Source organism: Crocodylus siamensis, chromosome 4 (assembly GCF_052110815.1).
Source record: "Crocodylus siamensis isolate JL-2025a chromosome 4, ASM5211081v1, whole genome shotgun sequence".
NCBI lineage: Eukaryota > Metazoa > Chordata > Crocodylia > Crocodylidae > Crocodylus > Crocodylus siamensis.
In genome coordinates, this window is record NC_143398.1 from 124,024,429 (window position 1) to 124,039,807 (window position 15,379).

Genomic DNA, 15,379 nt, shown 5'->3' on the forward strand with positions numbered 1-15,379 from the left:
ATGTAGGCAGTATATTTAAGGAGGTTTCTTTGTATGTGAATGTAACATGAGGGGCCTTTTTCCCTATGTTGATTGAGGGAGAAAACATCATCTTGTATTCAACTAAAGACACTAGGCAATCATAGTGTTTTGGCAGTTACAGGACCAAGCAGCTGCTGAGTTGGGGGATTTGAGGATTTAAATATTGGACTTTGGTGCCTAGAGTATGAATTAGTTCAGAATGTTTTCTTGATCTGGAGTCTAGGAGCTTGATTCAAAGCTAAACTAAGTCAATAATTTATTGACGCCAGTGGACTTTGGGCTCGACCCTAAAGAAGCCAGAGTAAAGTGTACCTGTGAGGTGAGGACATCAAAGGGATAAATAGGGTGAGCAAAGAAAGAGAAGAGACATGTGGGTTACCTTGCATGGATTTAACACAATTAATGAAACTTTCAAGAACCCTTTTTCAGAGACAAATCCAGATTTTTAATACTATTTAAGCCTGAAAGTCACAAAACCAAACACAGGCTGAAAAAGCCTACTTTATCATGATGGCCAGGGTCACAATCAATAGACAGGTCAGTCAATGTAACATGTGGGCTGTGTCTTGATGGGAGGGAGCAGAGGCAGAGCTCGAATCAGATGGCAAACTTATAGGGTCCTCCCTGAAGGAGTTTTCTAGGGACAGTGCTGAAGAGAGTTTCACTTATTTTTGAGTCTGATAGATACTGAGAGTTGATCTGTACCTCCCTCTGAGGAAAAGGCCTGCACCCAGAATAGTGAAGACTTGCTTGGATAAGTCTTAAATTCCTGCCTTTGCTTGCAGCTGCCTAGCAAGTCTATGGGATTTCACTGAGCCAATTTAATACTGATGGTCAGACAGTTTGAACCCATTAGCTCCTAGGCATCTGAGTAAATTTGCTCCTTCAAGTTCAGCTCTCCAGCAGATTTCTGCAATTGAATCCAAGGAAACCAGCAAAAATAACTGCAAATTTTAATAAGTGGCAGCCCTGTGTTGTAAGAGTTAAAGGCTAGAGCAAATATGCCTCTGGCTAGATCTCTATCCATGACCTCTCTTAATGGGCTTCCGCTGTGGGAGGATGAAGACCTGCCAGTGGAAGACTTATTGCTTTTTGAAGTTTCCTGGGAAGTTACCAACAAAGGTTTGTACAAAACTTAATTGGTTAATGTGACTGCTTCTGGGATTGTGGAGCAAAATGGATGCAAAAGTCATGCAATGGGGACTGCGCAAGGGATCGTTTTGTAAGTGCAGCTGGATGAAGTGCTTGGAAAGAAGGTTTAGGAAATTGTTTCAAAAGTTGTGTGTGCCATTCTGTGCATCACATACATGAGAGGTTGTGTGTTCTACACATGTGCTATGTCTTTATACAGAATATCTGTGTATATGTGACTAAACAGATGTTTATGAGCCCCTGCTCCGTGAATGGGAGTGTATACATACTGTACATGTGTGTCTGTAGAAAGATGGATGCCACTATGCACAATTTTATATGTTCTGTATGTATGTGAGAGCGTGTTTGTAAACTGAGGCCAAATCTTTGTGGATGCAAAGCATGAAAGCAGGATAGACGGTAAATAGTTTCTTCAGCCTTCCCTTGCAAAATGATTTTAAATTGGTGTGAACCATTGTAGCTCCACTGAAGTCAGGGAATAGAATCGATAAGGGAGAAGAGCTGCACCAGTTTATCCTGGTCAAGAATCAACTCTGCTTGCATTACAGGTAGAGCTTGCTGGGACCCTTCATGCCCTGTGCTTATGTACAGATTTGAGTCCTGCGCACTGCACATGGCTCTTGTTACTATGACCTTTCATTAGAGCAGCCTCAGCTACAAAGTTGCTAATCAAGCTGTCCTGCTTCAACAAAGCTGCTGGAACAATTCACCAAAGGGGAAGAGACACTAGTGTTGCAGCATAAATGAGTTACTATGAGTAAATGATTGATCCTGTGTATCTTGCTGCCAATGCAGATAAATAAAGAGGAGATTAGATAGGAGAAAAGACTAAGATTTTTACCCTGAAGGAGAATTGTACATGAGAGCAGACAGTTGGAGGTCTTATGTGCTTGGAGAAATAACCCTGAATAGCTATTCTGTAGTGGCTCCCTGTGTGGACCTCTCCTATTTGGCATTAAAAATGCCTTTTTGGTCTTTTGGAGTAGATTAAGTTAAGGCCTAAGACACCCTTAATGTAGAATAGGAATGTCCCTAAGTAGAGAGAAGTAGTCAGCCATCTTGGGCTGAAGTAAGGCAGAAGGTAGGCCAGGGTGGCACCTTAGAGACGCATCAGCCTTTGTGACAGCCTACTTTGTTAGATGCTATGACAAAACAGGCCATAGCCTACAAAAGCTTATGCATTTCTGAACATGTTAGTTTGTACAGTGCCACACTGTCCAGCGTTCTGTAGGAAAGTTTTATAGCACATAAACTGTTGCACTTTCAGTTCACCTTACTTTTATTTTCCATAGCTTCCACTTTAGGTTAACTTCTTATGCAAAGTATTCTCCAAGTATTATTTCAGTAGGGCTGTGAGAAATGGCAGCATTCTGCTTCAACTTCCGTTTCAACATTTCGATGGAACAGTGTTTTGTTTCGAGTTTCATCTAGTTTCAAAAGCACTGTTCGTTTTGTTTTGTTGAAACGGTTTAGCTGTTTTGACATTCTTCCCATGTGCTATAATGGGGAAACACAGGACAGCCTATAACTTCCCCCCACCAGGCTCAGTACCCCAGGGCTGTGAGCCACTGGGAGCTGAGCCCAGTGGAGGGAGGTGTTTCTCCCCACCAGGCTCAGTTCCCCAGTGCTGGGGGCCAGAATAGAGGCTGATTGGGAAAAGAGGCTGGCTGTGGCCCCAGCCTTCTACCTTCTGGCTAGATGTGCAGGGGCAGGAGCCAAGCCCCCTTCCTGTGCTCCAATTGCCCAGGCCTGGACAGTGGCAGGAGACTTCAACACCATGGGTCCTGGCCTGCTGCAGGGGCTTGACATGGTCTCCTGAGCCGGGCAAGGCAATGGCTGGCCACGGAGGCTGCAGTTCACCCGTGAGCCCTGCCAGCCTGGCTGCCAGCCCAGTTCCTGCTCTACCCAACCCCAGCCGTCTATCGGGGCAGACACTTTCACATGGCAGCCAGAGGAGACGGTCCTGGAGCAGGTTGAGAGAAGGCAGGGGAGTGGCTCCTGATCCCCTGGTGGAGAGGAGCGGAGAGGTCATCAAGGGTTGCTTGCTCCCCACCCCTCCCACCACTGAGAGCTGAGCCTGGTGGCGGGAGGGGCTTCCCACCACCAGGCTCAGCTCCAAGCAGTTTGGAGCCCTGAGGAACTGAGCCCAGTGGGGGGAAGTGCCTTCCACCACTGGGCTCAGCTCTAAGCGGCTGGCAGCACTAGAGAACTGAGCCCAGTGGGGGGAAATGGAGCAAAGCACTGGGCTGTGTTCCACCTCCTGCCACTGGGCTCAGCTCTAAGCATCTCACAGCCTGGTGGCAGGAGGCAGGCAGAGCTGGCGCTGCACTCCAATCTGTTCTGCCAGCCCCATGGAGCATAGCTCGGTGGCAGGAGGCAGGGAGAGCCAGGGCTGTGCTCCATGCCGGGCTGAGTCGCATGGGGAGCACAGCCCTGGATGTCCTGCTTCAAAATTTGAAACATTTCAAAACTTTCAAAATGTTTCAATTGGCCTCATTTTGTTTTGAGCCTGTTTTGAAGCCCTTCATATAATTTGATTTCACTGTTTTGAGCTCAAAACAAGTTGAAACAGTGTTGAAATGAAACAGCTGGTGAAGGTTCGCACAGCTTTAGTTCTTTAATACTCCGTGTGTGGTAAGCAATTGGCAAGTAGGTGGCAGCAGAAATCTGGTTAAATCAGTGTTCTAAATAACTGGCAAACTAATTCCACAGTGTAAATCTTCCAAGTCCTTTTGAAATATGGTGCAATGGATTAAAAAAGAAAGGAAAAAAATGACTCGATTTGTCATTTTTTCTGTGTTTGCATAATACACATTGTGCCATATCTTCATCCATATAGCTTTGTATATCTAAGGGCATCTAGCTTGGTTCTGATTATCTAAGATCTAGTCCAATATTAGAATTACTAAATGTAAATAAAGTATGCTGACAGTTACAAATGAACCTCAGCCTGATAGCTGGTTACTTTAGTCACAGCAATTAGCTTATTCATTAAATAAGAACCATCTTTCAAACTATCCATTAATTGATCATGACTAGAAACACATGAACAAATAAATTAATTTGTAAACCTATTAGGACAGGTGTGGCTTGCAAGTCCTTTGCGGCATGTACTCCTTCAAGTATTGTATCCAGTCAGTGTGACTGGAAATTGAAGTTGTATGGTATGATACTTCTTCCTGATCACCTAACTTTGATTAATAGCAGTGATACCTGAGGAAACTTTGGGGGCATTAGTTCTCTCATTAGGGAGAGAGGGAGCAGCACTTCATGGGGAAAGTTGGAGGAGAGGATAAACAGACAAAGGAAACATGAAGAGATACTGTATATTTTACACAAGAAAAAACACTGGTTGTAGCTAGTACTCCTTAGAGAGCATGAAGATCTATAAACTAGATTTGTTACCTAGGAATTAGCAACATTTTAGCGATGGTGGGCTGCATGGGTGACTGGTGCCACCTGAGTCAGGGGGTCGTGTCCCCCAGCAGCCAGTCAGTGAATGAGGGGGGGTAGGGTTTCCCTTGCAGCTGATCATACCGACAGGGCCGATTGCACCAGCCGGGAAGCGTGAGTAGAGCTTCTGGAAGTGGCTGTGGTGCTCCTAGTATACCAGCAGTGCTTCACCTGGTACTCCCACTCCCTGGCCAGCACTCGCAAGGGGGTACCAGTGCTCCCACTTGCCCCTCCTGCCGTCACTTAAGTGGGGAGTGCTGCCTGTCAGGGGTGTGCACCAGCACTCCTGGGGGGGGAGGAGCGTGCACGTACACTCCTTACACATCACCACTGGTGGGCTGAATTAATGCAACTTGGTCCTAAAGCAGGCCACCATTTGTAACCCAGCCAACGCTACCAGTATCCCCTGCTGCTGACTGTTGCTTCCATCTGGGTTTGGTGGTCCAGATGGAACAGATCCAGCCCACAAAGAGATTCTATGGGCCACAGATAGCTGATCCTTAGTCTAAGGCAGGGGCAGGCAATTATTTCAGCTGAAGGGCCACTTAATGAGTTTTGGCAAGTTGTCAAGGGCCACAAGGGTAGCTCTGCCCCTTGACAGGTACTCTGCCCCCTGGTTGCCATCTTGGGACTGGAACTCCTGCCCCTAACCCCTGAACTTTTGCCATTGGAAGTACCTTCTTGGGAAGGGGGTTTGCCATCTTGGGATTTGGAAAAACCCGCCCATATTATATACTAAAAATCAAACATGCAAAATAACATATTTAATTTTATTAAAAAAACCTGTCCTGATTTATGTGCATGTGTGTTGCATATATAGAGGTGATTGTATAATAGCTCAAAATGAAGTCTTATTCTTGTATATTGCAGGGGCTGTGGAGGGGTATGGGTGGGTTATGGGGGTATAGGGTTTGTGGGGGGGTGTTGGTGTGTGGATGTGTATATATGTGAGGTGTGGGGTATGTGTGGATGTGGGTGGGTATGGGGGACTTATGGGGGTGTATTTGTGGGAATGTGTGGGTGGGTAGGGGGTTTGTAGGATATGTGGAGGGGGAGAGTGGCTGGAGCTGTGTGTGTGAGATATGCGTGGGGGTGTGGGTACCTGTGTGTGGTGGGGTGTGTACATGTAGCAGTGAGAAGGGCTTCCCCCAGAGGCTCACAGATGTGTATGAGGGAGTGCAGGGTGTGTGGGTGTGGTGTTTGTGGGGTGTGATTTTGTGTGGGTGAGGGTGTGGTTGTGGGGTTTGTGGGGAGATTTGTGGGTATGGTAGAGTATGCATGGGAGCCCCTGTGTGTGCCTCCCATAGCTGATCAGCACCTGCCCTGCTCCACAACAGTTCAGAGTTATGTGCCCTGCAGTGCCTCCCCGCCACTGCCAACAGCACAGAGCCCCAGATGTGCCCCATGTCCGCTCCTGTCCTACCCTCGCTGCCGGTGGGAGCAGACCAGCTGGGAACCCATGCCACAGCCCTGACTCTAGGCTACCCCGTGCTGTCCAGCCATGGTACATCCTATTGCCCCCTGGACATGCAGCAGGTAGGGGTGGCTCTGTGGCTGGATTGCCTTTCCAGGGTGGCCAGGCAGTGGTGGCTCCTTCCAGCTGCTATTGCTGCTGGCCCCAGATCCATGGTGCTGGTGGGGACCCCCATGCACAGCCCCAAGCCTGCACACCCTGTACTTGCTCCAGACTCATCTGCTCATGTTAAACAGTGGCAGCAGCTGCAGCACTGGCCAGGCAGAAACTGCACTTCCTGCTTCAGCTGCAGAGAGCCCATGTCCAGGGTGCCCTGCTGCTCTGCCTCCATCACCGTCTCCATCACTGGTACATCCAGGTTGCCCAGTAGGGCAGCAGTGACAGCCCAGGCACGGGCTCTGAGCAGCTACAGCAGGGAGTGCTGGGAAGCAGTGAGGGGGAGGGCTGCTTTTCCCTCACAAGGAGCAGCAGTCTCTGCCCAGCTGGTGCTGCTGCTGCCAGTATGAGAAGGCGAGTCTGGAGCAAGCATGGGGTGGGCCGAGCTGGGGCTGTGTGCATGCAGGTCCCCACCAGTACTGTGGAGCTAGGCCACTGGTGGCGGCAGCCAGAAGGAGCCACCGCTGCCTGGTCTGCATTTAAAGGCAATTCAGTCGCAGAGCTGCCCCACCCCATTGTGTGTTCAGGGGGTGGCAGGATGTGCCAGGGCCAGATGTTGCCTGGGTCAGGTGGGACAAAGGGACCCATCAGGGGCCAGGTCCAGTACTGTGACTGAGCTTTGCTCTGGACTTACGGGAAATACTGAACCAAACTGACCCAGCTCTACCAGGCCGTCTAGACTCGGGCGTCAGAGATGGCCAGAGTTGAAGTTTGCCACAATGCTAGCCCTTTAATTCACTGGCAACAAACTGGAATGCTTGTAACCATAGTAGCCCAAATGGCCTGGAAAGCTTAGATGGTCCTTTGATCTACTGGCTACCTAGCAAACTCAACATCTGATTTTCTTTTTTTCAGAAGTCCTTCCCCTCTGACTATGCAAAGGAATGTTAGAATGGATGTAAATGTAAGGCCCTTCACACTTCTGGAGTGATTCTGGGCAACCTCAGGTTAAGTGACAGTTCAGGACCTCTAACTTATTTTTTTTTCCTACATGCACTTTAACTTCCTTGATTGTAGCCTTCTTCCCTCCTTAACTAGTTGTGCTGTTTCTGGCTTCCCTCCGTGACCATGATGGCAGGACTGAAGGCCCTCTTTCTGTTAGCAATACTTTGACACTGGGTTGGCATGCAGCCATGTATCCACAGGATGGTGTATATGGTCTTTTACAGAGACTGTAATAGGGTCTGTAGGATTATCCTTGACTAAACCATTGCAGTGGGCAGGGACCCAGTTTTTTAAATGAGCTTGTATATTGGTTTGCACAATTGATGGCTTTCCCTCAGAGTCTCTCAGAAGTTTTGGATGCTCTCATAATAAAATAATGACTATTAGGCCTCTCTGCCTGATGTGCAGGTAAAGGCAAAATAGAATCTGATGCGATCAATCCATTCAATCATAATTTCCGCCAGGTCACATAGCTCGATTGTAGGATTAAGCATCAGATTCTATCATGTGTTATTGCTGGTGAAGGGGGAGCCCAAGATCATGATTCTGGGCTCCCCCTGCACTGGCAAATAACAAGCTTTTGCTGCTGGTAGCAATGGGGGTACACCATGTGCTCCTGTGGCTGGGAGACTCATCTGCTCTGAGCTTCCAGCCATGGAAGCTCATGGTGCACCTCCATGGCTGTGAACCTAATCAGCTGATGGGATTCCCAGACACTGGGTTACAACTGTCCACATGTTCAGATAATGATGTCATAAGAACCAGCCACAAAGTTATTACACATTTTTGATGTCATTAATCACTTTGTGTGGCCAGGTTACAATTTAAGACATGATTAACTGGTTAATCACATCTTAAGTGAAACATGTCACAGGGGCTTTATTCACGAGAATAATAATCTAATCCAAATACTCCAGATATTTCTTCAATGAAGGAAAACACTGATAAAATAGTTTTCCAAAAAAAAAGGTTAATTGAAACAAATGTTTTGTGGGAACATGCTGATTTCAATGAAATTTACAAGAGGGAAGAGTGGGGTAGGAATCAATAGATGTCATTCTGAAAAGGAGAATTATTACTTTTTTTTTTAATTTCATTTTAATTTGTTGTTTTTTTACTTTTTATCCCATTGATTTATTAATTAAATATATTACATCTTTGTTTTATTTATTATAGTTTATACTTGTTATTTTGTGATGTTAGATTAGCATTATTGAAAGGAAAGAATTAAACATTATTGAAATAGTAGTCAGAACTTTTTCAACAAAATATTGTTTATAGTACAATCAATCTTTTAAAGTGAAATGGATATCTCAATATTTCTGAAGCATTCTGTTAAAAAATACATTTAAAATATACTTTTTTCCTCTACTGCTACTAAATTTCCATTTTTTTTTCCAGAAAAGGGGAAAATAATTAAACAACTTGTTTTGATTCTAATTCTTTGTCAACCTAGTCAACACAAAAAGGGGAAAAAAAACTGAGGTTACCCCAAGTGTTCAGAAGTAAAGGAGGAACAGAAAAATGGAGAAAAGACAGAGCAAAAACCATGGAGAAAGTAAAGGATTTTCATGTTTATGAAGGGTAGAATCAAAATACACACAGTTGCATGTCACACCACTATACAGGTACATTTGTTCCTGAGCTGGCAGTGTCTATGGGAGAAATTGTTAGGCTACAGTTTTACTGTATTACAAAATTCTTTGAATAGAATTGTGGGAATTTTAGTGACTATTAGGGGTAAATATCAGGGCTGTGTGAAGCTTCACCTGCTGATGTTGATTTGGAGGAGACTCGGCCTGATTCAGTGGGCGAATGTCCAAATCTCAATCGAATCAGGGGACCAATTAAAAGGTCCAAATTGATTCGAAGATCTCCAAATCAATTTGGAAAATATTCACAGAGCTTTGGTGATTCAGGCAGTCCCTGCTCGCTGCAGCAGGGAACTGGACCCGGACTCTTTCCCTTCCTCCTCTTGTTCCCAGCAAACTGCCTGCAAACTGCTTGGTGCCCCTGTTTGCTGGCTCCCTGGTCACTTGAGAAGTCTATTGTGTTTTTTTTTTTAATATACACGTTGAATCAGAATTGGTGCTTCCTGTGGTTTTACTTCTGCAGCTCCAGCTCTGTATGCAGCTTAGAGGCTAAAATAAAGCTATTGAAACAGACATATAAATAAGGAGCAGAGGTTATTTTATTCTTTGTTCTTGCACTATGGTCTACTTCCAACAATAATAATTGTGCATACTTGTATTATAGAACTTCAAATGCTTTGTTTTTATTGCAGAATAAGCTGATAAGGCCATTACCATGTTAATGACAAATTGTAGTGTGTTTACTGAAGATAGTCTGGGTAGCAACATACCCTTTTAAATACAGATGTTAAATTCTGCTTGCAGTGGAGTGGCCAGACTCCAATTTACTTGACTAGGGAGAGAGTTTCAGCCAAAAAGGAAACAAGAAAAGTAAATAACCTAGAGATGGACTGGATAGAGATGCACCAAGTATTTATGAACCTGTATCAGCACTTTGCATTTTGTGCCCACTTATCTCTGATATTCCTTATGATTTTCTTTTGCAGTTGGTGGCATCTATACTGTGATCCAGACCAAAGCCAGAATTACAGCAGATGAATGGGGTGAAAACTACTTTCTGATGGGTCCCTATTTTGAACATAACGTGAAGACTCAAGTAGAAGTGTGTGAGCCTCTCAACCCTGCTATTAAAAAGGCAGTGGAGACAATGAAAGGCCAAGGGTGTCAGGTAAATGAGGTCTAATGTCACCTCCTGTGGCAACTAATCTGATTTGAAGATTACCATTTGGCTAATGCACTTGCCGTTCCATTTGATATAGCAGTTGTCGTCAGTGTCATAACTAGAAAAGCTTAGACTCAGCATTACAGTAGCAAGGTCAATTCATTGAAGGTTATTTTTGAAAAAGAAACAGTTTATCCAATCAGAGGTTTAAAGAGTCTTTTACATGCAATTGGATTAATGATTTACTACTTTGATCCCTAAATCCGTGCGATTCAATAGAAAAGATGTGACCTTAAGTTGCCTGAACTGTTATGTAATTCTCTTATACTGAATTTGGTCTTCTGAAACTGCTGAATAAATTGAGGGGTGGGGGAAGCATTTTGCCATACTGATATTTTGCTTCTTTAGAGCTGTGTTGGCTTTGAAAGCCAAAGAGCTGAACCACACCAAGGTGAAAAAAAGGTACATGTTGACAACCCTCCCACCACCTGCTTTGTCAGGCAAATGTCCATCTCTGGGGTCAGAGGGGAGGGCAATAAGAGTGGTGTTCTTTTATAGACCATCAGACTAGGAGGAAGTGGTGGATGAGGCTTTACTCAAACAGCCAGTTGAAGTGTCCCAATCACAGGCCCTGGTTTTCCTGGGGGCTTCAGTCACTGCTGGGAGGACAATACAGCAGTGCCCAGGCAATCCAGGGAGCTTCTGGAGAGTGCTGGGGACAACTTCCTGGTGCAAGTGCTGGAGAGGCCAACTAGGGGCCATGCTCTTCTTGACCCACTGCTCACAAACAGGGAAGAATTGGTGAGGAATGCAGTAGTGGATGGCAACTTGGGCAGCAGTGACCACGAGATGATTCAGTTCAGGATCCTAAGGAAAGGAAGGAAAGAAAGTAGCAGAGCATTGATCCTAGACTTCAGAAAAGCAGACTTTGATTCACTCGGGAAACTCATAGGCAGGATCCCCTGGGAAGTCAGTCTGATGGGGAGAGGAGTCCAGGAGAGCTGGCTGTACTTTAAAGAAGCCTTACTGAAGGCACAGAAACAAACTATGTAGATGTGCCATACTTGCTAATCTTCCTGCACAAGACCAGCTTGGCTTAGCAGGGAACTCTTCTTAAGCTTAAAACACAAAAAGGAACTTTATAAGAAGTAGAAACTTGCACAAACAACTATGGAGGAGTATAAGAGTATTGCTTGAGTATGCAGGGATGAAATCAAGAAGGCAAATGAAGAATTGGAGTTGCAGCTAGTAAAGGATGTTAAGGGAAACAAGAAAGGTTTCTACAAGCTGAGGCATATGAATTATGAGGGGAGGTTGGGGGAACTGGGCTTATTTAGTTTGGAGAAGAGAAGACTGCAAGGGGATTTAATAACAGTCTTCAGCTGGTTGGTGGTTCCAAAGAGGATGGAGCTAGACTGTTCTCAGTGGTGGCAGATGACAGAACAAGGAGCGATGGGCTCAAGTTGCAGCAAAGGAAGCTGAGGTTAGATATTAAGAAAAATTCTCATGACAAGGGTAATAAAGCACTGGAACAGAGGGGCCTCAGAATCTCCATTTTTAGAGGTTTTTAAGACCCAGGTAGATACACACACCTCTATGGACCTGTCTTGCGACTGACATGATTTGTTTGACAGTCCAAAACACTTCTGCAGTTACCATCATTATCCCCATTCTGCCATCATCTTCCTGTCATCTTCCTTTGTTTTCCTGTAGTGCACCTCTAGCTCTTTCACTCCTATTCTGACTTAATCCTTAACTGGGAGGGTCATGTATCTGTACACGAGTAGATTCCTGGTCTTCCACAGGGTGTTTTTGAAGCAGGAGATGAACTGGTCAACAGAACCATGTGCTAATTAGCCCCAACTCATGAATGGAACTGGATGCTCTTGTCATGAGTCCTGGGATCCTACAAAAATTTATATGCAGGAGAGGCATAGGGCAACCTGGTCTGGCTTCACCTCAGGGAGGGCAGGGACACACTAATCATGTGACAGGCTGAGACCAGGGCAGATGGAGGGATTCTGGGTGAACTGTTTGGGGGCTTGGTTTGTTGAAGGGGGTTGGCAGGGGGAGGGGGGGGAATTGCCAGACATTTAAGGCTGGTGAAGAAACAGGATTCATTGGAAATGGGAAAGAAAGGCACAGTTCAGCTATGGGAATGAAGAGGAAATCAAAATGTATGCAATGTAATGGCTCACCAGGACTTTGGAAAAAAAGTCGGCACTGAGGGTGTCTGCACTCAGTAGGAACTACCATATATCCTATTCAGATTTCAGATGGGCTGCATTAACTTTGGTATGGACTCATACCAAAAGGACCTTAGGAAACATTATTAAGGACTCTATTGGCATGTGTTAAAATGAGTTTATGGAAAGTAAGAAGCCTCTGGGTTTTTAAGGGGTTGGTTTTCACTGAAAGTGCCTGAAGCTGGGACTGCATGAACTGAAATGCAACATGGATCAGGACAAGGAATAGATTAGAGAAGAACTGGACACACTGGTTTCACTGAACCAACAGGGAAGGGTAGAGAGTTTTCAGGTGGTTACTGAGGTAATAGTTTTTCACAGGGCTCAGTAAGAAGTTCTATAAGGGTTTTTTTGCGGGAAGTTGATGTATGTTGTTGAAGGCTAAGTACAGGAAATCAAGGGGTGTATGGGGTATTGGAGGAGGGGTAGAACCTTTGTTTCTCAAACAGTGACACCTTTTTAAGGTGGTTTGGGATTCATGTCCAGCTCTTACTAATGGCTGCATATACCACACCTTGGGCAACAGCTTCCACCAGTGGGCTGAACTTAGTGAGGTTGGATAGTTTTAATCATTAAGAGCTGCCCTCTAATCATCACAATGGCCGCTGTGGCAGAAGAGGATATTTCCAATGGCATAGCAGGGAGATGAAGATGAGAGTAACTACAACCACTGCCTTATGGATTGCCTTGGGAGAGGTGAAAGCTAAAGGAGTAAACCCTGACAAAAAATATGGAGTGGAGCCGCTAAGGTGGCTAGGTAATTATTCAGTCTTCTTTCCGGCAGTTCCTACAACTTTTCCAGCCCCGCATTGTATTGGCTCTGCCTTTCCTGTGTATAAGTTGGCAAAGTTGAAAGGGTGATTCTGATGCTTGGGCAACTCTCGATCACCTAGCAGCTTTGCCAATGTGTAGAAACAAACAGAAGTCAACAGTTACCAGTTAAGTCATGGATTGATTGGTGTAGGTCCAAGCACCAGTGGTTATCTCTGATGGTGGGAGAGGTCATTGCACCTCATTGGAAAACTACCACCCGCCCCAAGCTGGGTACTCTGCAGCCACTAAAGTGTTTTCCTGCTACAGTCTGCTGCTTCAGTGGGTGCTTGGAGCTTAGAGATTCAGATTCAAAGCAGACTGCTATCATGCACTATCAGCTACTACAAAAATACAAGGAAAAAACCTTTCAGTTCTAAAGGTTGGAATGTATGTACAGTGACCCCAGGTATGTCTGATGACCTCCAAACTATTGATGATGCAAGGAAAACTGCAGTCATTGATGCAGAACTGCTGAAACTGAATGTTGGTATTGTCTCTCTACAAGAAACCAGACTATCAGGTACTGGCTGCTTAAAAGAGAACTACACCTTTTTCTGGTGTGGGAAACAGCTCAAAGAAATCAGAGAGCATGGTATGGGTTTTTCCGTGAAAAATAAGCTGCAGTCTGCAATAGAAACCCCAAACAAAGGCTCCAAAAGATTAATGGTGCTTTGACTTACTACTGCCTCTGGTCTTGTCAATGTCTTAATGCGCATATGCTCCAAATCTCATCATTTCATCTGAATCAAAGGACCACTTCTACGATGGTTGTAGTGCTTTAATCAATAATATTTCACCTAGTGAAAAAATCCTTCTGCTCAGAGATTCAACACAAAGGTTGGTGCTGAGCATGCTGCCTGGCCTCACTGTTTAGGCACCAATGATGTCAGAAAACTGAATGAAAATAGACAACGTTTGCTCAAGCTATGTTCGTGCAATGAGCTATGTATAACAAATTCATATTTCAATGTGAAACCTCATCACAAACTATTTTGGTGCCACCCACAATTTGGACACTGGCATCAACTCGACCTGGTTATCACCCACTCTCAAGACTTCCGTGATGTAATCATTATGTGATCCTATTAGTGCTGACTGTGATACTAATCATTAATTGGTATGCACTAAAGTCAAATTGCATCCCAGGATAGTATACAAGAGCAAGAAACTCTCTTTATAATGAATTAATGCATGCAACAGAAAGCTGAAGACACATCATCTCAATTCATTAAAACTCTCTCTGGAGCTCTATCATATCTTAAACTGTGTAATACTGCTGAGGAGAAATGGGTTCAGCTCAAATGGGTCCTACTCAAATGTGCACTCAGTGACTGTTCAGAAGGAGTATACCTGTGGACCAGATCTGATGGGAAACTCTTTAGCTTGAGCTGGCAGGTGTCTTAGCCCCACCATTGGCAAAAATATTTGAAAATTCGTGGTGCTCAAGTGATATACCTGAAGATTGGAAGAAGGCTTGACCTCAATCCCCAGTAAGATTCTGGAAAAAATTATCGAAGGGACAATTCTTGACAAGCTGGCTGATGCCAAACATCCTGAGTGACAGCCAGCACGGGTTTGTTGTGGGTAGGTCTTGCCTGACCAATCTCATCTCCTTCTATGTCCAGGTGACGCATCATCAAGACAAGGGAGAAGTGATTGTCATCATATATATTGACTTTAAAAAAGCCTTTCATCTGCTGTCAAATGATCTCCTCATGGAAAAATTGGCCAACTGTGGCCTCGGCTACCTCACAGTCCAATGGCTGGGGAATTGGCTCTGAGGTCAGACCCAAAGAGTCGGTAGAAGTGAATCATTATGGTGCTCTGTGACAAGTGGTGCTCCATCCTTGGACTAGTTCTCTTTAATGTCTTTATCAATGATGTGGGCGCTGGTGTCAGAAGTGGACCGGCCAAATTCGCCGATGACACTAAACTTTGGGGTAGAGCTTCCACACCTGAGGATAGGCTGGTGGTCTAGACTGACTTGGATAGGCTTGGAAAGTGGGCAGATATAAACCTGATGACGTTCAATACTGAAAAATACAAGGTATTCTGCCTTGGGGCCGGGAACCCCTGCATCATGGTTATAGGCTTAGCAGTGCTACTCTCGCTCGCACCACAGGCAAAAGAGATTTGGGGGTCATGACTGACCAAAAGATGAATGTGAGTCACCAATGCAATGTTGCAGCTGGTAAAGCAAACAAAAGTCTGGCTTGCAGCCATAGATGCTTCTCAAGTAAATCTCAGGATGTCTTGGTGAGGCTGCAGGTGGAGTACTGCATGCAATTCTGGACTCCACAATTCAAGAAGGATGTGGAGAAGCTTGAGAGAGTCCAGAGGAGAGCCACATGCATGATCAGAAGGC

The 15,379-nt window shown here is 45.1% G+C and overlaps 1 protein-coding gene across 2 annotated transcripts in view; it reads left to right on the top strand.

Moving 5' to 3' along the window:
• The first annotated feature begins 704 nt into the window (after positions 1-704).
• Positions 705-15,379, top strand: part of GYS2 (glycogen synthase 2) — a 63,782-nt gene continuing 49,107 nt past the window's right edge. For both annotated transcript variants that reach the window (XM_090041114.1, XM_090041115.1), the window contains exons 1-2: positions 705-1,143; positions 9,780-9,961. In XM_090041114.1, the coding sequence (XP_089897240.1) occupies positions 1,023-1,143; positions 9,780-9,961 (303 nt within the window). In that variant the 5' untranslated portion in view covers positions 705-1,022. The remainder of the gene's footprint in view (positions 1,144-9,779; positions 9,962-15,379) is intronic.